Source organism: Gadus chalcogrammus, chromosome 14, assembly GCF_026213295.1.
Source record: "Gadus chalcogrammus isolate NIFS_2021 chromosome 14, NIFS_Gcha_1.0, whole genome shotgun sequence".
NCBI classification, from domain to species: Eukaryota; Metazoa; Chordata; class Actinopteri; order Gadiformes; family Gadidae; genus Gadus; species Gadus chalcogrammus.
This window is the reverse complement of record NC_079425.1, coordinates 18,317,708-18,345,625: the sequence shown is the minus strand read 5'-3', so window position 1 is coordinate 18,345,625 and position 27,918 is coordinate 18,317,708. Positions and strand designations below refer to the sequence as shown.

Sequence of the window (27,918 nt, the reverse complement as noted above, 5' to 3'; positions counted from 1 at the left end):
TGTGTTGTAAAATCAGCCATCCAAAATAAACACTTTGAGAAATGGTTATTATGGGAAAGGTCATAGTGAAATTAAATGTGAAGGCTTGAATGCAGCTTGGTTCTGTCCTGGTAACCTACTTCCCATCTTCATCCTGTGGGATGACGAATAAGATGGGTGTCAAGTGTTCAACCCATTTTGAAGTCCAGTTCTGTTGTTGTCTTTGAAGTCTCCAAAAGTAACAACAATTGACTCATTTTATTGGAGCATTCCACTTCAGAGGTGTCAGATTGTGCAATCTTCAATTGAGAACAAAATCACATTTGAATTACAGATTACCTTGTTATGTTGTTCATAAGGTCTTTGAGTTGGCACCATTCACTTAGAATGTATGTTTTACAAGGGTCGAATTACACATATTAAATATGACCCGTAAGAGATGGAGATTTATCTAAAGAAGTGTTAATTTCCAAATAAACTTTTAAGCTGTTGATAATTCAACGATATTTTCTATCTGATGGGTTTGTGACTATAATTAAAGGGAATATAAATATTTTTAAAGGAAGATAAATAATAGTATGTTGGCATCAATCATACACATTAAAATAGAGGGATACTTAAATTGATTTTATTTGTTTGTTTTACATCTGGACACATTTAAGTCAATATTTTTTTCAAATGTTTTATAACTTGCTACAGGAGTCTATGCTCTCACAGCGTATGCAGGACGATTATGGAATGTTCATATCAATAATACAAATATTAGTTGGCTATAGTTTAAAATATTTACACCTCATTTTGCATAGGCTTTATATATTGAACATAAAAACGTTGAATTATGGAAAGGAAATGACAATGAAAGCATAATAATTAAATAAATTAATGATATTTATTTGAAGCATACACTCCACATATGCAAACACATATTGTAAGGTAATAGGCTACATTTGAGATCAAATATCCACTGGCCAAATCAAATCAACCAAAAACAGCGTTTGTATATTACTGTGCAGCTGGGAGTTACAATCAAGAGGATGCATGAGAACATCAGTGACATCGCGATGCTTATTAATTGTCCATTTGCGTAGTAGCAGTCGGCACTCAGCAGTGCTTTCCCCACGCCTCACTTTTTGCTGCTGTCGACGTAGCTCTCCAAAATCTTCATCAACAACTCTGACTCCTTTAATCAGAAAGAATTACAATGTCACTGTAGTGGTTCAAAGTATGCAAACACGATTCATCACATAGAAACGGTGGACTTGGGTTTTCCTCACCTGCTTTTTAGAGCGGGTCTCTTGCGTGTCGATCTGCGCTTGTAGAGCGACCCGCAGAACCTCCTGGAAGATGTTCCCCAGGTCGTCCTGCTCCGGACCCAGTGCCACCTGCAGCGCGTCAACACCTTGCCCATCGGCGGGTGACAGCAGAGGCTTGTCCATCACACTTTTCTTGCCCATAAAGTGTCCTTTGAAGCGATAAATAAAATGCATATTGTTATTATGCGTTGTAATACATGATTGCACATGAACCATTAACAAGTCAACAAGTATAACACATTAATGCATGGAAAACATTGGAAAGCATTTGATAGGACTTAATCTGTCAATTCTACTTTGAATACAAATAAGATGAATAAGCAAAAAAATAAGAAGCATCCACATACCTGTAGCCCAAAGATTGCCTCTCGGGTTCACTTTAATCTTTGCAACTTTATTCCTTAGCTCTGTCAAATCGAAGCTCACAGCGGTAGTGAGAGAAAGCACCGAAAAAAACACCAGATAAGTCAGTAAAGCCCCATGGCAGACGTTGCTAAGTGTTAACCCAGACATAGCTAAAACCGGAACGGCTGAGTCCCTTGGCGCGCAAAACCCCCAACTACTGGCGACTGGGAGTTCGGTGTGAGGGCGCTCGGACGCACTACACATTTATAGCTTCAGGCGTGGGTGGGCTCTGTCTCATGTGCGTGCAAACCTGCACAGCAATTCACAGTTTGAAGTTGTGACCAGGCTGTATAGGGCTCGATCTTAGCCGAACCTTTCCGTATGACGGCTGGCCATATGATTTGATTAGATTTTTTTGATACAGGCCCACGTGTTTGATGGCTGTGTGTGTGTGTCTGGCTGTGTAAACATCCGTTTTACGAATGCGCAAATGGCAGCGCGTAAAAGAAGAGACGATAGCCTACTACAATGACCTTGGTCTTCTTCAAATTGATTAAGGCCTGAGAATAGAGTGATGTTGACCCACTAAAACTACAGGACAGATTCGTGAATCAAACCAACATTTCTCAAATTAGAGGAATCAAAGATGCCGAAGGAAAAGTAATAAGTGGAATGCTAGGATAAATACATAATCCTTCCAAAGTATCTGACATTTGGCACGCACTTTACCCCGGACGGTTTTGAAAGATTTTGTTGTTTTTCATCATAACCATAGCATAGGAACTATCCACCAAATAAAATAGTGCGCTATAACAGACACCTACATGCGTGATGACGCGATCGGTCCCCGCGGTCTGACAAAAAAACCACCTGCAATCATCTTGTCCATTCGTACTCCTGGCTGAAGTTCCACATCATGTTTGATTAAACTGGGACTTACCTTGACAGGGACGGCCCGGAAAATGTCCCTTACATCGCAGCCAAAGGGCAAACTGTAGGAGTTGGAGGGGCCCGGGGGTCCCGTAAAGCGGTGGGTTTGGGGGTCCAGCCAAGGAAAGTTTGAGTATCTGACACTTAATTTCTTGCATTCGATTGAATTGTTTTGCACCAATTTGTGCCTTTATTGTGTCAATGCATGGGGGAAATGTCTTTGTTTATGTTAAGGAAAGCCAATTTTTAACACCTATCATTGTGTTCATAAACTCAAAGAAACTGCATTGCTTTGTCTTTGAGATTTTCTGTATTTTAGAAACACAAGCCCCACACAAAAAAACGGTATTAAAGAAACATGTTCAGTCAGCAAACCTGATTTAGAGCCTTTTATAGGCTATGTATGTAGTTATGTTGATATGGGCATTCTTGTATTATTTGTTTTCCTTAGGCCCCGTTATGGATGGAAGGCACCCCTAACACTCAGCTGTAGCCCCTTGATAACCAGCTGATATATACTAGGGATGGATAAACTTCCATTCTTTTTGAAGTCTCCCAGCTTGCCGGTCCCCGGTCACCTTTGCCCCTGCTCTTATGCTCATTGTCTCCTCATAGAATACATGTTGACAAATTCTGTTAGGAATACAAGGGTTGCAGAGCTCTTTATGGCAAAGTAGGAGCCAGAGACCTTACTATAACATTATTTCCATCTTCCTCATTATGTCCTGGAGGATTTGGAAAAAGTTTGAAAAGCGGGCATACTGCCAATAGCAGAAAAGAGAGGGATAGGTAAGAGCTACATAAAGTGAGATGTTTAGGTAAGAGCGACATATAGTGGAGATGGATAGGAGACCTGCAGATAGCGAAAGGCTAAGGTGAGAGAGCAACATAGGGGAGATGGTTAGGAGATACAGCTACATAGAGAGATAGGAGTCAAATGTAGACGGATGGAGTTTGAGGGATAAAGCGAATACGAGTATTTTCGATTGAAGAAGTAAAAACAATTCACACATTGAGGGCAACAGATTTAAATTTAATATCAAACTCATAATGTGTCTTTAGATACTTCACATAATTTCATCGGACAATGAATCAACATGAAAAGACACAAAATAAGAAGAATGCTGACATTTTCTGGGGAACATGACAAATAAAATTGTAATGTGAAATGAACCTTAAGTCTAGTCCCCCTCACAAAACAGACAAGTGTAAAGCTTATACACACATTGAAGCCTTATAGCCCCATTTCTAGAAAATGTGGCCAATCAAAATAGTACAAAAGCCGGTCGGATTGAAAAAAAAAAAAAAAAATGAAACTAAACAGAAGTTGTTTTTGACAGGCAATGGTTGACATTTTTCTTGGACAAAGCTGGATCCGCATCATGTTCGACAGAGACCTTTCTTACTCGCAGCCTCCCATCCTCAGGACATGGCTTCCTTGTAACCCTGTTCATTCCCGGTGGACCAATACAAAGAGCCCCAGCATGAAGAGAACAGCATACTGGAGACGGTGGAGGAAAAGCAGGACTTTAGACAGTATACATTAAGTTCAGGCTTTCATTAAAATAACATGAAACGCAGCAGCGGTAGGTCTGAGCTGAAGATGAAACTTATCTATACCTCTTTGATCTATTTCCCCTCGGAAATAATGATAATTACGATCAAATGCACTTTATAAATCAAAGGGACATTTTGGTGTTGCATCGGCATGCAACCAATACATTTATGAATAGTCGCTCACACCCCACCTTCCCTCTCCCGCTCCCAAATGCCACGATGGTCTGCTCCTTTGGGAGGGAGCGTACTACTATGTGTGATTCGTCGTAGTGATTCAATATACTAGGGGAGAATTGAGAATCTATTCAGAATCATAGAAAATAAGAGTTACGATTCTAACGTGAATCAACTTTTTCCCCACCTTGACCAACTATAGACTATTTACTAAATTACCAGATTATTTTATTCCATGTGACTCGGATACATTTCATTAAGGAAAAGGGTTGGGTGGCAAGGATGCCTACAGGTAGTCTAGAAAGAATCTAACCCAGTACCTTTTGGAGGGAGTCCAACACCGTTACTACTTCACATTATCCTACCCCGTAGTTCATCCCACTTGCCCTCCAGGAAGTCGGCCACCTACCTTAAATTTGGGGTAGTCGTTCATTAAAATGGTAACGATTCCAATATACGGCACAAACCTGGAAGCACATATCCACAATGAATACATGTTTAGTATACACGTACCAATACAACCACACACACAACCATACCAAAAAATAACTTCCCAACATAAAGATCTGCTGAACTTATAAAAACTAAACTCAATACATATGGCCTTTTAGTTGTATGTATTGTATTGTATGTTAAGTGTATGAACTGCTTGGTCCCAGTGGAGACGGAGAGGAAGCGTACCCTCTGGCTCTGCCCACTACGTCCTTCTTCTCCAGCCAGTGCTGGCCCTGCTTGTACAGACCTCGGTCATCCACCGCGTTGTTGTCCCCCTTGGTCAGGAATTTGATGTCGCCGTTGTCCCTGCACAAGAACCATTGGTCGAGTGTTACGCTTCAACGTTTGGACGCCAGGTGCATGCTATTGAGTGTTTAGAAGAGGGTTAATAATGATAACAAATTTGCTGATAATTTTCCTTTGATGAAGTATGTGATATACTTTCTACAGTAAAGTATAGGGAAGTTTGAAACCTCAATTTAGAGTCGAGTACTTCTGAATATGGCCTCAGATGTACAAAAATAAAAAGTGAAATGTCACTTTGCAATGCAACTCGATTGTTCAACAGGTATTAAGGGTGACCTATTATACCACCAGGTTTGAGTGTGATTAGCCGTATCACACCTGGCGGTATAACATGACACCTTTAATATCCAACCTCAACTACTGCTGCTATCATTAGAACCCGGAGGACGTGTACTTTTCATGAATCTTCAGTACTCTGTGTACTATGGGGATCTCGCGGCCCTCTATCCTGAAGACGACGATCTCCCCGACCCGGATGGGGTCCTCCACCCGGTTGGTGAGGAACAGCAGGTCTCCTCTGTGGAACGCAGGCTCCATGCTGCCACTGGAACGACACAATTAGGCCACCCATTTGAAGGATGACACAAAACAGTGGAGGGAAAATCTGCCCCATTGACTCGTTCGCCCTCAAGACACAGAGTCAGAAAATATAGTCAGAATGCAAATACTTAAAAACATACACAAGGGAATCCTCCTGAATATTTCAGATATCGGTAGCCGTTGTTTTTCGGCAAAATGTATTGCCGACTCATTGCCTTGATAATCATAATGGCACACTGTACACTAATGAGGGAAAATCTAAGTTCTAATACAGCTGAACTGTATGCAGCCCCAATCACTGCTATATTTAGTTCATCCCGGAAATCCGCTTTTACTTTGAAATGAGTCACATCTGGCAAGTATGATCATCATTATGAACCAGATCAGTACTCTTCATGTATTATACTAAAACTAAACCTAATTCAGACTGATGTCAACAGCAGATGGAGACAGAGCAGGAGGAAGACCTTCTGAAACACAGCCATTTCGTGGTTTACCTTCAATAATAATTATTCAAATTAGGCTCCTGGTCACTTTAATTGAATTGTATTAAAACATACATAATTAAATGTTAACCTTTTTATAGTCCCCTTGCTGCTTATTTGGAGTTTGTTTGAGAAAATATATATATTTGGGTTATCCCCCCCAAGAACCCTAATGCAAATTGTTCTAGATTTCCTTTCTGGAAAACATCACAAGCAAGTCTAATCGTTCCCCATGTTGGGTCGCTTTTGGGTTGCATTAAATCATCATATCTTGTGATGACTAACTATCATCTTGCCTCCACTCCCCCTCCGCCTGTCCACTATGGGCTAACACACAGCAGGCCAACACAGCTGGCTAGCGTGCCTGTCCCTTCACACACAAACCAATCAAATCCTGCATTCATCAAATCATCCCGTGTTTGGTCCTACACTAATATCCCGCTTTACTCATAACTCCTTACATGATTCATTACAGATTAGGGATGCACCGAAATGAAAATTCTTGGCCGAAACCGAATACCGAATGTGGCTTTTGCTGTTTTTCATTCACTTTGCTTTAATTTTTCACCATTGCATAAATCAAACAATTAAATGTCCTTTATATCTTTTTTGTCTTGCTTTTCAATAAAAGAAAATTACAAATTTGATACAAAATATTTATTTAATACTGAACGTTTTCTAACATTCGAGCAGACCTTATAGCAAGAATTTAAGCACAATGTACCTTTAAATAAATGAGTAAAACATTTTTTTTTATCAAAAATAAAGATTTTGATGTATTTTGTTCGGCCTTTTTACTCCATCGGCCGAAACCAAAAATTATGTTTTGGGCCATTTTCGGCCAAACATTTTCGGTGGCCGAATATTCGGTGCATCCCTATTACAGATTTCCCCTGTCACAGGCAAGTTTTGCTGAAATCAACACCATTGTATTGTTGTCCTTTAGGAATACAAGGTTGTAAAATAATCAGCATACGTAAATAAGCTGCAGCATTGGTGTTGCAGCGACGTTGCACATTAATCCCCAGATATATTGGTATGGGTTTAAATAAAATAAAATAAATCCAAGGCTTTCCATACACCAAGCCAGAATCACACTTCAATTTCATTATTGTAATAGGTTGAAAAACGAATCTAGAAGCTACTTAATACCAACGGGCATACATCTACAAGGTTATCTATATCCATCTAACTATATCTGTATCATTCTTTTTTGGTATCTGATTGGTGAGACCATATCACAGTCTCATGCTCTGTTTAATCTTTAATATTACAATCCAAATCATATACATGTTTTTAACTACTCTTATGGAGTCCGAAGCAAAGTGTTAGTGAACAGGCATATGGAGAACTGAGATGCAGGTCGTCAGATGATGATCCATGAAAAAAAAAAAGTCCTGGCGGGAATACAGATTAGTTGTCAAATCCTTTAAAATGCAATTGTCTGCAAAACACTGGATATTTCCATTGTCCTGCTTTCACAGAAGTGTTTCGGAGAATGCGCACATTGAGCGAAGCGCATTTGAAAATTTTAGATTATCCCCTAATTTGCCAATATATGGTCAGATGGCCAATTGGCAAAAACGCCATAGATATATAGATACACGTCACACACACACAAAATGTAATCTTACCTGAGAACGACTACGATGGGACTCTCACTTCCGGTGACGACCATCAGTCCTTTCCAGATCATCAAAGCGGACGACACGATCATACCAAAGTTCAAAACCTGGTAATACAGCTGAAACAAAAATAACACAGTCTTCAGTTCTAAACAAGAAGTGTGGTTATATTGAGTTGGGGAGACAGTGCATGGGGATGGGGGAGGGGTAGTCTTGTGGTTAGGGTGTTAGGGTTAGGGTGACTTTGAGCACAAAAGGTTCCGTGTTCTACTCTCAAATATCTATCGCATTCAAACCTTTTGGCATACTTCAGGAAGTTGAAAAAACATGTCCTGCTCTGCATATGAAAATGAATCGAATAACGGCAGGTAGTTTTGGATAAGATAGTATGAACATAAAATAGTATCAGGCTAAATATAATTAGGCTTAATGATCAATTATAGAAACAAACTGGATTTTTTTGTAAGTTGTGTTAGCTGTCCATGTCCTTTTATATGGTGGAATACTTGTGCCAGGCCATAAGCTAAATGTGTGGACTTTAATGCAAACATTAAAAACACATAAGAAATGGAGGTGTAACGACATTAAAGAATTGGTTAAACTCCATTGTGTTCTTTATTCCCAATAACGTTATGTTTTTGGTCCTACTGCACACAATATGGAACAATGAAAGTACATATATCCCAACCGAGTCTAAATAAATACAAAGCCTTATTATTATGAATTAAATATCAAGGATTAAAATACTTGGACCATATTCAACAGACAACATTGGCGTCTTGGTCCAAGGGTTTATATTTAAACAATCATATAGTATCAGTCTGACTAGTAAGGCATGATACAATATTATTCTTTAATGTTATACAAAGCAGTTAAAAGAGCCACAAGTCCGAAATCAAAAATAGTAGCATGAAGAGACAAGAGTAGACAGAGTTGTTAATATTCTGAGAGAATGCAGTCAGATTTCCTTCCAAGGTAAATCCCATGGCCAAGGTGCAGGTACACACAATAGAGTGTAGCATATTGAATGCAACGTGTGATTGAGATAGCAGCTAGCAGGTTAGCATTTAGCTTTGTGTCCCTATTTGGCATCAAAGGGAAGCGATTAGCAAGGAAGTAACAAACTCAGAGTCGTCGACATACCTGCCGCTTATTCATGCGCCGCACATCGTCAAGGAAATCTAACGATAACATTTTTAATGTGTTTACTATTATAGATCAGCGTAAAATGTAGAATACATATGGATGCACATATGAGGAAACTTGCATCCGAATCTTCCGGGTCCGCTCAGGCGGAAGTCCCGCCCCCGTATTCATATTTTAGTTGAGGTGTCGTTTCAGGATACGACCAATGGACATTGTTTATATTATCCTTACAACGTTTCGATGCTATTAGTCTCAATTATAATAATTATAAAAATACTATTAAATAATAATAATGATAATAGGTATAGGTACAATAATAATGAGAAGTTATAATACTCATATTATTTGAAAGAAAGATATTCCCCAAAAAACAATACCAACATAATACCATGTAATAATTCAGATAATATATCATGCTACATAAAATAAAAAAATAGCCAGAAACATAATTCACACATTGTTAACTAAAACGATCACCCAAAAACGGTCTGATACCAACAATTTGATTTCATAAGGCAAAAATGGTATCTCCAAAATATTAGTTAACTGGCACAGTATAAATCATTATGGAAAGCACTTAATTATTTTGTCACTTTAATTTCCTGTTGGATTTGCGGTTTGACAGAGCAACTGATAAGAGTATCAGGGACTGTACATCTAAAATCACCGGAACAATTGGTCTTTTCGCTCTGCTCAAGAGATTGTTATTAACACAATATAGCAAATACGTCATAGTCATAATTAAAGTGTGATAACATTTGTGATTTATGAGTCACCCGTTTTTTTTTCTTGTTACATGAATGGCATGTTTGGGCAATATCTTTTGCTCTCCTAGGAAACAATCCAACTTCAACACTGGTATCAGATAGGAAGGCCTACTAACTAACACGTCAGAACAGCTGTAGTCATGCTGCTAAGTAAATAATAGTCAAATGTAATTTTAGCCAGGGATTTGTGATTGTGTCATGTTGACCCAGGAGCAGAAGAGAACCCTCCAAAACAAATGATAATGGCAGAACCCTGTATTATTCAGCTATCTAAGTTCCTTACAATGTGCAGTGAGAAACAATTGGAATGGACAGGCAATTCTCTCGAGGACCCATTACTCCAAGGTGTCTGTGTATATGAGTGCAAGAGAGAGTGTGTGTGTATGAGTTTGTGTGTGCATGTATGCGGGTGTTTGTGTGTGTGTGTGTGTGTGTGTGTGTGTATGTGTGTGTGCGTGTTTGTGTGTGTATTGCTGTAAGGTGTATGTGTGAGTTTGGCACTATGGTTACCTTCCTTGGGACCCTTCGTTTTGGGGTGATATTGGAACCTTGTCTTCAGTAGAGTACTGGGAGGAACGGCCCTGTGTCGGAGGATGGGCCTGCTGGATTCTGAAGCTGAAGCATCCTGGTGAAGCCCTCAAAGAGCGAGAGGACATGTCTGATCAAGGTTTGAGAACGTCTCGTCATGGTATACCTTCTAATATGCCACCCAAGCATGGCCAACGTTGTCTTCTCCCCATAGCCGCAGGAGCAAAGAGGTTCAGCTTAATGAAATGACCAGAGTAGTGACACACCTTAGCACTGCTCTGTTCGATAGATAGGCCAGGAAGCCCACTGGTGCAAATTGCATCAAAAGCAGAAGCTTCCTCAGCAAAGACTCTTCGATCTTTCTCAGGCGAATCATGTTCTAAATGATGTGCTTAATCATCTGGCCTGAAACACGCAGTTGGTCTTTACTGCCTGTTCTTTTTTTTTTTACTTGTGTGTGTTCTGTCTGTTTTAAAGATCCTTATTGTCTGTGTTGCGGAAAATACCAAACCACAACTCACCCAATAGTATCACCTCCATACCAAACTATTCATAAAGTACGATTTGACAAGGAAAGGTTAATATTGCATCCGCCCAAATGCATTATCATACACTAGACACGTGACACCGGCGATTGTATTCCCAACCATTTAGCCTTTGTATTCTCCCAAGAGAGTGTGAGATATACATCAGAATGTCATTAACTCCCAGTCAGTAACAGCCTGCTGTGTTAGATTACAGCAGCATTAACAGTCCACTCGGCGACAGAACCGAGACCAGACCAGACCTGCGACTTTTGGTGCATCAGAGATAAAACTATTTTATTTTAAATGCCAGCTAGTCTGTGGCATTTCGGAATTGTGCAATGTGGTTCCCACGTAATCTGCATAAATAGTCAGAGCTGGTAAATTAGATCACCCTCAACAATAACAGGTCAATATCTGTGACAGGACAGGCCACTCTGGCAGAGGTCCTTACATTATTCTTGGTCTATAATGTTTTTGCTGGTGTTTTTATTACATGGGAGGTAATCTGTGCCTTTACGTAGTTCCATAACCTCCAAAGAAAGTAGGTAAATCATACAGGACAGATGTTGCAAGAAATACATCTGCATGGATTTAGTTCTTTGAATGAAATGTAACTTCTCTGGGAGCACAATCTAAATTGTAGATTGATGTTTCCAAGTGTATGCATGACCCAGTTAAATCCTAGGGTTTTGAGGCGTTATGCTACCTCTCTACCCGATTACAAGATAATCTGATAATCGTGTTAATCTTTCGGCACCTGTTTGAAACATGTTTCAGTTTTAACATCAAGTCGATTAATATATAAAATATATATATATAAATAAGATGTAAATTACCTTTAGATGAGTAAACAAGGCAGAGATTATCTGATTTAAAACCTCACTCACAAGTTAAAAATAAATAATCAAAACCATATTTCTTATAAACACCATTTATTAAAGGTTGGTACCTTAAATAATAACAATCCTGAGGTAGCCTAATACCACCGAAGGCCCTTGGACTTCTCTATCCTTCATTGAATGACATTGAATATTTAAAGCCAGGCTGCACATGGACCAGATCTTTCATTAGACAACTGGCTACTGTATGACATGAGTGTTAATTCTCAGTTTTCTCCCATTAAACACATTCAGAGCTCTTCATTACATCTGACCAGAGCTGCCTATCAAGACATGAAGAGCTTGGAAAATGCATAACCCCCTCTCTATTTTTTGCCTGATTCAGTCATTCATTTTCCTCTTACGCACTGAACCAATCTGTAAAGATTAATACAGAATGTCTCATTTTGATTCTTTGAATCTGTTCAGACAAATGTGTTTCAAATTCATACTAACTGTGTCAACGGAGATGGAGATTCAGAGGTATTTCCATACAAAATAACGTGTGTGTCTTTGAACCAAATGTACAATCAGCTAACTTGAACGTACACATTTTTTAATCTGACCAACCAAGGTAATAGTTTGCTCTATCTATATCTCAACCATTGTCCACAATAGTTATTATTTTGGAGAAATTAAACATCTTCAAACATCAATCAATGAAAATTGTAACTGTGTCAAATAGCTGAAATGAGTAACCGCCCTGGTTTTAGTTTGGTAATAGAAAAAAAAAAAGCAGGCAAAAATATTCTGGTTTAGCAGCAATAACATCTCAAGCCCTACTCTACAAATTTCTCATTTGTATTCCCAAATCTTGAATCTCCACTCCCGATGGGTAGGGGGTGGGAAAATGAGTGTAATTAAAGCCTTAGCCTTCTGGTTGAAGTCACGGTCAATTGTCATGTTCTATTCCATTGTTAACAGCTTGTGACGCGTTTCGGTGGCTTGAACATCATCACAGCTGACACAGTGGAGACACTCTGGATAGCTTACACATTGTCTTTTGCCTTTAACGGTCAAACTTGTTTGTTCATTCATGATTCAGGTGTTTAATTGAGTTGACTAATTTGACCTTTTACAGGAAGGAGTCCCTGCATCAGTGGTTTATGCATAAATAAACACAAATATTGTACAAAAAACTTGATTCATAGAGAAACAATGCTGTATGTGTTTCTACATATAGACGAACTACTACTATATGACGAACCTATATTTTATATTATATTATTATATAATTATATTATATTTATATCTAAGAGTGATTCAACATTGTAGACTCCCAATACTGGGAGCCTTATTCAATTAAATGATATTGTGTCTATCTGAATTGTGTTGAGTGATGTATACAGCACTTCTCATCGAACATTATTCTTTTATTTCATTACATTTTAATTAATAGTTTGACATTTTAATTACTACAAAAGTTAATGCCAATTATTTTTGACCTTTGGTGAAATCAGGATAACAATCTATGCCATTCTTTTGTGTGGTTTTCTGGTGATCATTTTAAATGTTGTTTGAGTGCCAATAAGGTACCCAGGTTTAGTCAACATCCTTAACAAGTTAATTATTCTCCTCTCGACCCCCTTTAGGGGGGATAAAGCTCAAGGAAACGGGTGCACCTCCTCTTCCTAGCAGTAGGGATCTGCACCCACACATCCACCAGCCTACTGGCCTGAGATCTGGTTCTCTTCTGCACAACCAGCACTTCACGATCCTCTCATTGGGATCTCCCGAGAGGTGAGAGACTTAAGGAGGCTGCTATTAACTCGTTATGTTTGAGGGGCTATCCTCTTTTGCTTTCATAGGACTCTTGCTCCTATCCTGTTCCCCGTCAGCCTTCCTGGGTAGCCGGGGGCTGAGGGCCACTCTCCTGGCTGTCCCAGGGCTGTGTGTGCCAGCCGCCGTCTTGCGTTGCAGCAGGGGGCTTTTGGAGCCCCTGGACTTGGAGGACGGCGTCTGCAGAGAGTCTGTGGGCTTCAGGGACCTAAGGCCCAGCAGTCCACAGTAGTAGTTACACTGGTGCTGGGACACAAACTGCTCCAAGAGGTCCGGATTCCCGACGGCTGACAGGCCCTGATACCTGCAGTAGGAAAAACAACACTGAGCGTCATCTGCTAGGATATTGTATCGGCAAAAGACCGCGATGTCATCTGGTGGGATATTAGCATTAGCTACAAAAATTTGTAATCACAACATTACCACAAATAAAACATCACTTGATGAAGCTTTGCTGGTTTTCGTTAGTATGTGAAATGCTGTCAATGTGTAGATTTTATATGTGAGTAGCATGTATACCAACCCAGTTGATTTGATTGATATTCCAACATTGGTGAGTTTATTGTCCACACCTGCAAAATAATCAAATTTCATATATAACATAAATACATAAATTCAACTTTCAATTGGTTGGATGTTATTGTATGGTCAATCACCCTTATTAGAAGGAGTCAACATTTAAGTTTAGCAAAATGATCCTCCCACAGAATAAACTAATGCTATACTAGAGGGGAGAAAGACTGCTTTGCAGCCATTTATCCCAACAGTGCCATTACAGTCTACGGAGCTGAGACGATGAGGAGATCTAAGCTCAATGTCTTACCCTCCATCTGAGTGAAAAGCAGGTTCCCGTTGGTCCACTGATGGATCCAGTGCTGCAGAGCACAGCATTTCAGCTCCACCTCAGAGCCAGTCCTGGAGACTAGCCCGTTCCCAGCACTTAGCTTACAGTACTTCAGGTAGACCCCCTTCAGGTCTGTCTCCACTGTGGCGTAGGGCACGGTGTTGGCTGGCCGGTACATCAGGTAGACTGGAATGACCCTGGGACAACCGAGTGAGGCAGGGATGTGGTTGGAATGTAATCACGCATCATGCTGTATATTGGTGGATCCATCAGGTGGTCCGAATCCTATACTCACTCAAGGCACGGACCAAAGTTTTCAACCACTCTTGACTCCGCAGAGAAGATCTTACAATATTCCCGAGCCAGACTCTGAATTCTACATCTCTGTTTTTGTACAAAATGGAAGATAAGAATTGTAAAGATGCCTTTATCATAAATGAGAATATCTTGATATGTTTTACTTCAGTGATGCTGAAATATAATTAATTACTTAATTTAGTAATAAACTATAAGTTAGTTGTGTAAGGATGGTATAATGTTGATATCAGTGTTAGGTTTGGGTACCATAAAGTTTTCTTTCCCTTTCCTTAACCTAGGATGACATCTTGTCATGCCAATCTATGGAGTTGTTTTGTCTGTGTCAAAGTCCTAATTTTCCTTTGTTAATTGTTGACTTGAGAATCCCAATAACGTCATTGTTATTGTGTATCTCTCCACCAGCAGCTCACATTTTCATTGTCACGATGTACTTGCCTGTCTCTCCATTTCCACATTCCTCTCTGTGAGTTGGGCCTCTCCTTTGCCTCCATAGGCAATCCGGTTGCCCATTTTTATCACACAAGTGGTGCCGGACTCAAACACGGGCTCCAGGCCGTACACCACCTTGGCTCTCCAGGTTTTGCGGGAACAGCCACCTCCAATATGAGACTCCTGCACCATGACGCGCCCAAAGAACTTGTTGCCCCAGACCCCGCTGTCGGCGACGCCCTTATTCAACAGGAGCGGAGTCATCTCAATCTCCTCTCCCACTACACAGAACCCAGGGTCAGAGTATGAGAGATTTAGAGATACGTTCAATGCATTAAAATGGCTTGATGAAACCTGCAGTCTGTTTAATCTTCACTCTTTGTTTTTCCCTGTTTTGTATTGAAGTGCCTCTTTATATACATTTCTGAAACGACAGAGTTACCGGTATAGGTATACATTGATATTTATTATTACAAATAGTTGAACAAATATTAAGTACATAAATAAAAGCCTTTTGGTGGACGTGTTACTGTGAATGCATTCTAAGGGCACAGTGGGAATCAAAGCCCGGATCCTGGCAGTGTTCATGCCATGCTCTATATACACATGGATACAAAGTGCAAGGAAAACTAGCTTAAGTGACGTCTGTTGTGAAAAAGTTTGCAAAATATCTTACCACCCAGGTCCTCACGCAGCCGCATCCCCCCAAGGACTGCAATACAAATAGACAGAGTTCAAACTACACTGCAGCTGTTAAGTGCTATTCATACTATACAGTTGGATCATCATTATCAATGCTATAATAGTACCGTGATGTAATACCTACTTTCTGCACTCAGCAGGAGGTCGGTGATGTCGGTGCCATGGTCGTTGGTGATCTTGCACCCGTAAACCCCGCAGTCTCTCTTTGATGCTTGGACAATAGCAAGGTTTACTGGGGTCTCATCTCCTGCACTATACACAAACAAGCAGAAATGAACACCGATCTTAATTTTGCCAATCCCTAATATGCAAATCACTAAAACAAAATTGATTCATAGAAATGAATGGTTGTAAAACATTATTAATGGGCTTTTTTTCAATGATAAATTCGAATGGTTCCATATTTTATTTTGCTATTTTGGACTCACCTTCGATTCACCTGAACTACCTCCACATCGTCCCTATACCAGCTGATAACAGAGTCGCTCAGGACGTTGAAGAACTGGCACCACAGCTTCAGGTGTCCCGAGGCATCCGAGAAGCTCTCACCTCTAATCTTACGGATGACCTGAGGAGCTAAAAGGGGAATACAGGCCCCCCCATGGCGTGTTACATCTGAACCTTACTGTGTTTCACATTCTCTGCTCTCCTAAAAACGACAGAGGGAATCCTATCCGTGTCTCGTCTGTATCCTGGCGTTGGTAGCGGCCGTGCCAAAACTAACAAGCAGGGGTCTCCTGCTGTCTGGGGTTACAGTGAGACCTGGCCAAAGAAAGCTGCACTGACTAACAGTGGCTTATTTAATTAAATTAAATTATTTAATCATAATATTAGTGGTCCAAGGGATGCATTGCGCTATGTTTATTATACTGGATTTGTATGGATCTCTTATCAGAGAGGCTTCCCTCGACAAACAATGCCAAACTACTCATCAAACATGACAAATTAAAGAAAGGTGCGGTTGAGATAGGTTATCAGAGGATGTTTTGAATGAAGCGTTCTACCTTTGAACGGGTCAGGCTTTTCCTTCTCTGCAGACTTCTCCTCACTCCTTTGGGCCTGGGGCTGCTGCAGGGATTCCTTTCCCCCTCCTGGGGTCTCCTGAGCCACCGACTTCCTGCTCAACAGCGGTGACCGCCTCCTCACTGGCGGAGTCCGCTGGCCGATGGGCTCAACAGCTAAGAGAGATTGCTGAGACGGACTAGGGGGTACGGAGAGGGGGTACGGAGTCGCAGCACCCGGGAGCACCTTGCTGGGCTTTGGGAGAACTTCCTCGCTCTGAGGTTCCCTGTCAACGGCTTTTGGGCTAGTCGGATTGTCCTCGACCGTTTTCGGTTTGGGGATTAGGATTTTTCGTCGCGCTCCCAAGGCCAGTTCCTTTGGGGTAGCGGAAGAGAAGGTCGGAGCATCGCTCTTAACCTCCTGTAGGGGGGCTTCATCGTTCAAAGAAGGCATCTGAGGGGCTATCGCCGTCGTTGATGGCTCAATGATGGAGAGGTTCCTCTCCTGCTGAGAGTCAATCACTTGTTTGGTCTCTACACTGCTTCTATTAAGCTTGGGTATCTTCTGCGCGTCAACACATGTCGTAGAAAGTACAGGCATGCTTTTCAAATTACTTTCAATGTTAAGTTGAAGTTCCGGATTTGGGATCTGTTTAAATCCTTCATCAGTACCTTGTACCAGTACCAAGTGTTGTGGACTGTGATGTTCTAAGGAAGGACCAATTATCTCACTAGAGTCTCCTGTACAACACAACTCTGCAGTGTCAATCCCTGTCTCCACACTTGAGGGAGGCTTCCTATGTTCCTGAGTCATGGTAACAGACAAATTTGACTCAGTAAGTGCTTTGCAGTTCCCTCCCCCCAGAGAAGCATTAAAAGAACATGTAATTGTGGTATTGAGATCCGTAGCGCCAGCAGGGGGTGCGTCAGTTATATTTCCCAATGAAACTGGAGATGGGGTTCCACATTCATGGCCTGTGTCCACTATATCTTCATTTTCCATGCTGCTATAAGTGTTGCCAGTGTCTGCGAAGCTCTCTGTGTCAATCACAGTTATGGGCGGGATGCTGAAAGAGAGGATGGCTTCTGGGGGGATAGCTGGAGTGATGGGAGTCAGGGCTGGGTCGGCCGTACACACTGTTGTTGTTTGTTGATGAATTCCTGGTGGTGTTTCAAACAGTTTCAACGTGATATCTGGTACCTCAGGCATAGAAACAGAATTTGGGTCCGTTTTCGGTTCCATCTCTTTTGTGCTCTCCACATCAAGTCCTTTCACAATATCTTCTCCTCTAGTTAAAGGGTTAGTGGTTATAACTTCAGTACTCGGGTTAGTGGCTGTCTGGGGTTGCTCTGGTGAACACTCTTTAGGGTTTATACTAGGTTGCAATCCAAACTGTTTTGCCGTAGTGTCTAGTACCGCAGGAGTGGAAACAGGTATGGCCTCTACTCTCTCCGAGGGCTTGATTGGATAAACCAGTGGAAAATTGGTTGCCATGTTTACGGTAGTACATGATTTCGGTGCAGTGCTCAGAGTTTGAAGTTCTGTCACTGCGGGTCCGATGGCAGTATCCACCGCTGTGACACCACCGCCTTCTATTGCTTTTGTGCTCTCCACATCAAGTCCCTTCACAATGTCGTCTCCTTTAGTTGAAGAGGTAAGAACTTCAGTACTTGGGGCAGTGGGAGTCTGGGGTTGCTCTGGTGAACACTCTGTAGGATTTATTCTAGGTTGCAATCCAAACTGTTCTGCCGCAGGGTCTAGTAACGCGGGAGTGGAACCAGGAATTGCCTCTACTCTCTGATCTATTTCCACTGTCTTCTCCAAATCCTGTACCGTTGCATTGTCTTCTCCCTGTGGAGGGACATTAAAAGAGGCTACGGCTTCAGTATTAGGGGGACTGGGTTTCGGGGGTTGGTCTGGGGGCTTTGTCTCTATTTTCTCTTCCACTTCAATCGTTAATGCCCTCTCTATATCATGCACCTTTTTAGGTTCCTCTCTTAAGTCTGGAACTGTCTTTTTAGCTGCTTCTTTTTTGGTTGACAAAGCAAAAATTGGAGTGGCGGCAATGGAATCCACTGAAGCTGAACTTGTCTCATCTGTAGATGGATTTGACATCTTGGAGTCAAGGGCCTTTATCTGAGATCTCATCATTTCAGCGACTGAAAGAACATAAGGTTCAGGTTTGTCGGATTCCTTTAGGGGGTTAATTTGTTGTTCAGATACGCTTGTGTTTGGGACATTTATACTTCTTAGTTCCATTGTAACTTGTTGATTGCGGGTGTCAAAACCAGTTATGTTGGTTTTGTGCGTCATTGGATGGGTCTCAACTCTGGATTTTATCACAGGTTCATTTTTCATTTCAGTGTGAGAAACACCTGCGTGTGTAATGGAAACAGTTTCCTTTTGGCTGTCATCTAGAGTGGCTCCTATTTGTGCTTTTTCCTTTTCCTTCAGGGCAACAACAACATCTACTTCCATATCGACTTTCCTCTGGCCCAGAGCCCGACGCTCCTCACATACTGGCGACGTACCTGCCTGGTGCCCATCAACCTCACCCTCCAGCGGTCCGTCTAACCCCTCCTCTGTTTTAACAGCTGACTCGCCTGGATGTTGGATGGCATGGGACACGCTACACCCTAGGCTGCTCTGTCCATTGCCCAAACTTCTGTCCGGGAACGTCGCTGGGTCTGTAAAAGGGACTGAATTGCGTTCACTTGATCCTCTGGAATGATCCCTCGCGGTCCGCCTTGTCCCCGGGACAGGGTGGTGCGCAATGTGCTGCTGCCCTCCTGCCACCCCAGGCTCTTCTGACGGAGTCCTTCGTGGAGGGGGTGCGGCCACGGGGCGTGGGGGGGCTGGCGTTTTGAGGCCGGGAGGTGCATCGGTCTGGTTTGGCTGTGCCTGGGCCTGTGTGACCTTGAGGGACAAAGGGAGTAGAGATGTGTCCATGCTCAAAAATATGTACCGCCTTATCCCTGGATATACTGCGAGCATAAACACAGGTGTTTATGATCGTGGCGACAGCATGTGGCGACAGCATAGCAAGGGCAAAACAAGTGTGAGCATAGGATGCAGTATTTTAGAGCTTGGTTGTATGTGCAAGCAGGACATCCAAGGAATGAAATGCAATCATAATTCCAAGGACTTTTATGTTAACCCTGCCTTCGCTTTTCCATTGCAGACATCACACAAAATAGTTTTTTCGTATAGCTTATTTTTCCACAAATCCAATTTGTTTTATAATACTTAATCTGATGAATGATTGTTTTGAAGGTAATGGTGGGGGCATGGCTTCTATTATTTCCCCTAGTATTTCACTTTGAAAACAAAGTGGCTAAAGCAAAAAAAAAGCATAGTGCAGCTTTAAGAGATATACATATATCGGTATATCGTTTTTTTTATATATATTATATTTTTTAGCGTTGGTATGCATTAATATGGCTAAGTTTAATGCCATGTGCTCTGTAAAAAAAAGACAGCTCAAATAGCAGTAAAGGCTGCTGACATCTCCTCTCAAGGGACAATATGTAAATGAACACCCTCAGTAGCAGGTATAGTACACTAACATGTGACGCATGTTCTCTGTCTATGTTCCGTTGTACTGATGAGTCTTTGAAATACCTCTGCCTTTTCATGAAAAAGTAAAGAGGGAAGACTATTTTAAGTCCCAGTGGGGCCAGGGTGGTATGTAAATCATTTTAAGTGGTACTCAGCTATCATGACCTGTTCTGTCTCAGCTTTTGTTCCCCCACTGGTCTGGCATCCATCTGGCTGGGTTAAATATTGCATGAGCAGTGCACAGGTCTTTTGTATAGTAAATCATGGAGAGATTCGAGTGAGTTGTCATAAGACTGGTCGTGGCTTTCACCTAAGCGCACCTTTTTGAATAGCTTTACTCATATTGAAAAATGAATAGGCCTATGGGATATTGTGATAAAGTAGATGAATAATAGATACTCCTTTTCTATGTAGGCTATGGGAGTACAAAACAACTGCAGCAAGAGTAATTGGTGCGCTAGATAAATGTTATTATGATACAAAATCGGCTCCAAGTCTTCAGTTCTGCTCATCATTAGACACCAATTGCTCCTATTAATCACGGTGAAGATCACTGACCGCCAAATTAAATTACATTAGACTTTATATAAGACAACATAAATTAATTATTATATTGCAACTGCGTGGGTCTTCCAAGTCTCCATCTTTCTGAATATTATTAACCAACGCACTGCAAAACATACAACTATACCTGCATCCCCCAGTTTGTGTGCGTCACTCAACTCCTGCCAAACAGTGGGTGCGAAAGCTTGTAAAAGCTATATTTAGAGATCGGATGCCTGTGGTACCGATCTAGCCTGTGGTCGAAATGCAAAGCAATTCATGAGCTCATGCAAAACAGGGTCACTCACCTCGGCCAGCTGTTGTGGCTCAGACACAGAAACATTCTCCGCGCAAGGGTTTGTTCCCTTCCTGCATCCCTGTTCCCCTGGCGACTGGCAGAGAGCGTCCTCAGCATCCCCTGCCGACTGACACCTCCGCAGTGTTGTCCCCTGACGTCTTGGGCGTGACGGGGGCTCAGAGGGCTTGATTGGAGTTACCGGCGCCAAATTGGTTTCCATGTTTACGGTAGTACATGATTTTGGTGCAGTGCTCAGAGTTTGAAGTTCTGTCGCTGCGGGTCCGATGGCAGTATCCACCGCTGTGACACCACTGCCTTTAATGTCCTTCTGCTTTTGGTTTCTGCTTAAGGGCTGTTTGGGAGTTGCTATGTGTGTTGGTGGTCGATGTGCTGGGGAAACTTGGGGAGACTTTTGCGACCTCGAATCCAAATGGGTTTTCTTCGTATCTCTGTGCTCAGCTTTCCCCTGAGATAATAGTTTATCTTGTTTACCTTCGGACCCATGCTCACCATTATGTTTACGCAGAGATCCAGCAAGTGAAACATCAACAGAGCGTGTGTTAGCAACGGGCTTTTGCTTTTGCGTGGCACTTTTAGGTCTCTCTAAACGGGCCGAAGCTCCATCCAGAGACACCTCATCCTTCTTTGAAGGAGTTTTATCGACATTCAACGCTGCCTCTGTTGTTCTCTTCTGGCCCGGTTCTGGTTTTGCTGGAGTTGCAGAATCCAGAGCAGTGAAGGAAGGGGAGCTCTCCATCGCCTCCTCTGAAAACCCCTGAGCATTGACCAGCTCGTTGCGGGCTTGTGTTTCACAGCCCCGCACATCTGAGCTCACATCTTGGGAAACCCCCTCCCCCAGGGCATTCTCCTTCACACCTTCCACCTTGTTTGACATCTTAATCTTTTTCTCCCCTAAGGGGATTTTGGGTTGATGCGGAGTGAAAACCTTCTGCACAGAGTCGTACAGGTAAGTATTCCCCCCCTTGCCCCCGTTCTCCATGACCCCCTCGTGTCCGTTAACGGCGGGGGCCACTGATTCCCCATTGGCCAACAGGGGAGGCTTCGCCACCGTCGCCCCAGCCGTAGAGTCCTGCAGCCTGGCCTCCCCCGCAGCCTCAGCCCCTGGCCCTGGAGCTTCAGGTCGCTCTCTGGTGGGTTTCGGCACCACCTCCATGGAGCCGGGGGCGCTGAAATGGGGCGCCATTGGGGAGCGGCGTTTCCTCTGCGAGCGGTCTGGGCTGAGGCTCCGGAGGGGCTCCTGCTCGGCGACACCCTGGTTCTCGCGGCCCTCCAGATCCCTACGGCGGTTCTCAGCCTTCTGTTTGAGCTTGGAGAAGTAGCGCTGGTGGATCAGGTACTCGTTCATAAGGCCTACCTCCAGCACCCCAGAGCAGGACACGATGCCCTTAGTGTTGCTGGCCGAGGCCTGGTATATAGCAGCGTCCTCCACCGTACAGCTGGAAGCACAACAAGCGGTCAGATCAGGTCATCAACCACAACAACAGCAATAACAACTTCACGTTGGCAGAGGGAAATGATAGCAGTCTGTTATCCAAAGAGTCGATTGCGATACAGGAAATTAGCAAGATAAGAAGTAGGCATCTTTCTCAATGATGCCTGCAGGTTAGGCTGTGGACATTGGTATCGAAGCCAGTACATTTCACCTGGGAGTCAACCAGCCTAGCCAGTACACTATCCTGTAAATATTTCTAAATCAGCAAAAGGAATGTCTGAAAAATAATAAAACCTACTTGTAAATGTGCAGGCAATGATTTGGTCCATTGCGGAATATTTCATACTTGGGCAGTCCGCAGTATCTATCTAACTGAACATCATCTTTATACCAAATCACTTCAGGGATAGGGTGACCTAAAATGCAAACAAACAAGGGAAGTAGAAAAAATACAAAGTATTTAACACAATGTATGCAATGTATGCATCACAGTTGCTAATGATTTCTTAAATAGGTCGGTTAACTAGTTGATCTTATATTTTGTTCATACTGTATGGGTATAAAGTAGTGGATTAAGAAGAGTATTCACTAAATAATAAACAATTCTCCATAACCAACATTTAGGGTGCAAAACATGAGGGGGAACATTTTAAAGCAACCCATTCTAAAGCAATTGTGCATGTATGGTGTATATTTGTTTATGTTGTTGTTGAGCTTGTACTTTTATGTTTTTATCTAAATAAATCTAGCCAGATTGTGCTATTACCTTTCACTTCACAGGTAAAGGTCACTTTGCATTTCTCGGACACAGCTCTGGACCTCAAGGTGAGCTCGAAGGTCGGCTGGGTCTCCTCGGCTAACTGGGCCATCACACTGCACAGGGTGCTCCTGAAGAGGGTCATCGCATGTAGCTGTATGGTTCTGCATCTTCTATCAATAGCTCTCATGCATAAACCCATCAATCAATCACTCAATCAGTAACTATTTTGAATATCTATGATTTACAATGATCAAGCAGAACAGAAAAATTACAATTATTACTTTTTTTTCCCATTTTATCCATGAGGTGAGATGTTGTATGATTCTAGTATTCATTTATAAAATATAAAAAAAAATATAGACTAACAAATACACTTTCAGAAGTCAACAGAAATGTTATTCAATCCGCTTCAGTGCATAGCATTCATTCAAGAACTTTCACACTCATGCTGACAGCGAACTAGACGTATGATTGATAGAGAGAGGATACAATAGTCACAATACCTTGGCGGCCTATACTGAGAATACCTGTGACTCGGAGAGCTAGGCAGAAAGGAAGCAAGTAGAAGCAGAATGCAAGGCATGTAAGCAAGGCATTACATCACACATCACAAGGGATGCTTGTCACATGTAAGCAAAGCATTCATATGGAGATATGAATGTGTCCCTTGACGGATGTTTTTTTACATTACATTTTACAAACATTATTTGAGAGCTATTAATTGTTCCTTTATTTAATCTTCGATTCAGTCACTACCATCTATTAACTGTGCGCATTCTCTCACTACTATCAAGTCCCGAAATAATCAGCACGGCCAAGAATAATTAGATAAGAAAATCTGATTTTGAATCAAAATGACAAAAATAAATAAGCAAAAAATGTACTATTGTTGGCAATACATGGAAATGCACGAATGCACGTTAGCTAAATATGACGAGAAGAGGAGGAAACCAACCATCAGAAAAAGTCATTTTCTAAACGTTGCCGCACACACGCACACACACATGACCTTCTAGTGCAGTAATTACAGGGTGAATGAAGCCCTGTTAACATAATGTTGACATGTTCTAAGGTCAGATATAATGCATTTCTTATTGAACTGTGTTATCAGGGGTCACCATGACACGGGTAGTCATCAATAGAAGAACAATAATCGATTATGTCGTCCATGTGTGGAATAAGCACGGAAATTAAATCTGCTCGGATGTTAAATGAGGCTTTTCAAGGTTTAGTGCAGGTTCATTGCCCTTGTTAGGATCCTCACACACTCCACTGCATGTTTACCACAATTAGGCTATCACAGCAAGACACTGGCTCGAGAAGGAGTTGCAGCCATGCAAGCCGTCACGCAACACACTATTCATGTTCTGTTTTTTTCATCCACTTGGCATTGGCGAATGTGAGGAGCACCTTGTTGTTGTTTGACAAATGCGAATTTCTAACACGACACGGAACATCTATCTGACAGAAATTCATTTAGCATTTTAAAGCATTATGATTTGCAGCTGTCTTTGAGGGAATAGCAGAGTTACTGGAATTGAGGGATTGCAATCTGCTTGGGAAGAAGCTCATGAATTTATCGTCAATATTATCTATCACAAATCTGAGAGCCTCAATGTATCCCATTGAATTGTTGGGTGTGTACCTGCTCTCGGGCCTGACGTTAGAGAGGTAGCTCCGGCTGGATGGCCGGCCGCTGACGTCATCCGCATTGTGGAGGCCTGTGCGGCCGTCTCCAGAATAGGAGCGCTGCATCACCCTCCTGGAACTCATGCTTACGGCCAGACCCGGTGTTTCAGCTCCGATTCAGGTTCACTCGGACAATCTCATGCAAGAGACAGAGAGAGAGAGAGAGAGGCGCACTGTATAGTGTTGTCTTGTAGATGTGAGGGTAATTCCTTTGGAGGCGTTAGGTGCCTGATAGTTTGTATATTCTTGAATAGACCGAGATTGAGGCTGAAAAAAAAGGAGGGAAAAGTTAAGTGGTTCATTAGTGAAATAAATAAATGAAAATAAATCAGCAGTCTGTTATTCCATGATGAAATACATCAAACTTGACAAAACCTAACAACAATATCACAAAAGGTGCAAACTTTTTCGCGTTGTGTTGTTCTCCCAAACACAATAGAACATGAAAAACAAGACAGAGGATGCTACTTCAAAAAGAAAAGGATAAATCCCAGTTCCTTGCTACCTACGACTCCTGCTTGCATTGCGTTCATTGGATTCTTCCCATGTTGGATCTCTGGTTCACTCACCCTTCACATATTCCTTTGTGTGCCTTGACAGATAGCGCACTGCTCTCACTCCAGGCTCTGCGATCTCCAATCAAACATGAGCATGGGTAGCCTGCCGGTTATTTATAGGAGGCCTACAAATAGGCACGAGGCTACATCACACTTTCCAAAACGTACCTTCTTGGGTCCATTTTATTTAAAAAAACGAGGTGTAGACTTTGGAAGAGAAAGCTATAGTCTCTGTGAATAGTTGGGAAAATTCAAGTCTTTTATCAGCGGAATAATCCACACAATCTTCTTAGATTTGGTAGTTCTTTCAATTGGGATGAGACGGAAAAAGGGTGTAGGTTTTACTACTAAGATACAAACAGTATCTTCATAAAAAAATATTCGACATAGAATGTAGTTGTGTATTGATAATTATAAAAAGGGTTAGGGTTAAAAAACAACAGGCTGCATGAGGGTTTTATGTGCGCAGTAAGTTAATCCAGCTACCGTTCTGCTATAACATACGCTCAGTAGACCTCCTCGTTTAGCTCTGAATACATGCAAACGCTCAGGAAGTGGTGGCATAATATAGTCTATTTATATGGCATTAATGTTACCATGTGTGGGGCAATAGTGCATGCATTGTCCTGCTATTGACAATTACACTGGACCCCAGAGGATGGCTGGTCAGAATAGAACTGCCTTATATAGACCGCTCAGACTGACAGTTTAGTAGCTGCTCACACCCATATCCTTATAGGCATTACACATGCACATGGAGGACACATGCATGTGTAAGCCATACACACACTCACATGAACACAGAATAATTCTTACAGTAATTTAAATACATTTTGAATTGTATTGTTTTTTGTCGTCGTCGTCAATTTTACAGTAGAACAAACCATGCATTGCTATATTTGTGCACTCATTTTACAATTTAATCCAGTTCAATTTGAGCAGGCTATGAACAGTTCTTTTAGTAACTTTATGTTGACATTGCACATTCATGTGATGTATTTTGGTCATATTATGAGTAGTTTATTTTGTTTAGATCCCTGCTTGCAAACAACAAGTGTCTTCCTGAACACATAATAACAAGTCCCTGCTACTATCAGTTACAGTTTCCTGGCCCGGAGGCGATCCTGAATCACAAAGTTCAAAGACGGCAATCCGAATTTCCTCTTGTGTTGCATCAGATAGTCGCTCATCAAATTACACACGTGTGTGTGCTTGCTGTGTGGCTATTTTAATTAACGTATTTTCATCATCCATCATAATATTTTGTAACATGTTTGCTTAAAATGACCACTATTTTTATGTGACACAACCTGTTTGCGGAGTGTTTAGAGGCAGTTCAGTGGCAGTCCAGTGACTGGTAGTTTACACAAGGCGGCCCCTGGTACGTTCTGGCCCGACCGGTACAGCTTTTGCCAGGGTCAGGGGGTTTTATTCCCTAGCGCCCGTCCATACTATTCCCTCCCATCACTATGCTGTCTGAATTCATGATAAATGAAGGAAATGTCAAGCTATTTTGTACTTATGTTCGTCCGGACAAAGGATAAACATCTTCTCTAAGAGAGTTATGGGATTGCCAAAAGGTTCCATCTGAAGTTTGACGAAACGGTGACCATTTATTTTTGCAATAAACCAGAACAAACGGTTTTTCAAAATTTGTCAAATTTGTTTTAATACTAGGTGTTTCTGGATTCCAATCTCAGATTATTGGAAGGAAGCCCTGCAAATCCTGGACAGAAAATCACGACAGAATCATTGTGATATTTGAAAATAGTATGTAACGAAAAGTTTAAAATATTCAGCTTTGACAACTCAATTTTGTGTTCCGGTGGTGGTCTAGTGCTCAAGATATTTCATAATGTTGCTCTTTCAATGTGGAAGATCTTAGTTCAGCTTCGTACTCGGCCAATGAGCAAAACTTCAAGATCTACTTCACGGGGAGATTGATATGTCCATAAATGCAGCTCTGCCTTTGGACTATTTGCCTTTTCTTTTTGAACTAGGCAAGGCAATTTGGATAAACCAGTAAGAAATATTTTGAAAGTATCAAACGAAATAAATCTTCCCCCACCCTTCCGCCCTCACACCAAAGCCACTCTTCTAAAACATGTGACTTGCTAGCTTTAGAAATAGGTCTGCCTTTTCTTGTGGAAGACCCTGTGCACTCATGTGCAATGATTGCACAGTGCGCACAAATAGGCAGGTAAGGCTTACTACATGCCAGTGACAGCCAGAGATACCGCTATTTCAGAGCACTGAATTTGTCGATTGCTTGTAAAATAAATTGTCAATACATATTTGCATTAATTGTTTGAGTGTTTGTGTCTACCTGCCAAGAGACTGCAGCTGGACATTACTTCACAGCTAAATCTGGTAAAATGCATCTCATCTTAT

General features: G+C 41.8%; 3 protein-coding genes across 10 annotated transcripts; all 3 read right to left on the bottom strand.

Annotated features, from left to right (window-relative positions):
- Positions 1-595: 595 nt before the first annotated feature.
- nmbb (neuromedin Bb) lies at positions 596-1,962 on the bottom strand. Its single transcript, XM_056608520.1, has 3 exons — positions 1,640-1,962; positions 1,254-1,441; positions 596-1,159 (listed from the first exon to the last, which is right to left on the bottom strand). Exons 1-3 carry the CDS (start codon positions 1,899-1,901, stop codon positions 1,103-1,105), a joined length of 507 nt encoding a protein of 168 aa, XP_056464495.1. The 5' UTR covers positions 1,902-1,962; the 3' UTR covers positions 596-1,102.
- A 1,902-nt stretch (positions 1,963-3,864) lies between these two features.
- sec11a (SEC11 homolog A, signal peptidase complex subunit) lies at positions 3,865-9,047 on the bottom strand. The gene is made up of 6 exons (XM_056608297.1): positions 8,893-9,047; positions 7,759-7,868; positions 5,494-5,643; positions 4,980-5,099; positions 4,708-4,765; positions 3,865-4,068 (listed from the first exon to the last, which is right to left on the bottom strand). Exons 1-6 carry the CDS (start codon positions 8,941-8,943, stop codon positions 4,018-4,020), a joined length of 540 nt encoding a protein of 179 aa, XP_056464272.1. The 5' UTR covers positions 8,944-9,047; the 3' UTR covers positions 3,865-4,017.
- A 2,512-nt stretch (positions 9,048-11,559) lies between these two features.
- Positions 11,560-25,896, bottom strand: alpk3b (alpha-kinase 3b). 8 transcript variants are annotated; one of them, XM_056607599.1, is made up of 15 exons: positions 25,476-25,896; positions 24,927-25,106; positions 23,785-23,823; positions 23,288-23,409; positions 22,820-22,937; positions 21,079-22,525; positions 16,672-19,585; positions 16,096-16,243; positions 15,792-15,919; positions 15,642-15,677; positions 14,972-15,246; positions 14,514-14,602; positions 14,198-14,415; positions 13,898-13,946; positions 11,560-13,678 (listed from the first exon to the last, which is right to left on the bottom strand). In XM_056607599.1, exons 2-15 carry the CDS (start codon positions 25,052-25,054, stop codon positions 13,360-13,362), a joined length of 6,030 nt encoding a protein of 2,009 aa, XP_056463574.1. In that variant the 5' UTR covers positions 25,055-25,106; positions 25,476-25,896; the 3' UTR covers positions 11,560-13,359. The 8 variants fall into 8 exon arrangements, with proteins under 8 accessions (XP_056463574.1, XP_056463575.1, XP_056463576.1 ...); XM_056607600.1 differs by having other exon boundaries at positions 25,480-25,896; XM_056607601.1 differs by having other exon boundaries at positions 25,540-25,896.
- Between the last annotated feature and the right edge of the window lie 2,022 nt (positions 25,897-27,918).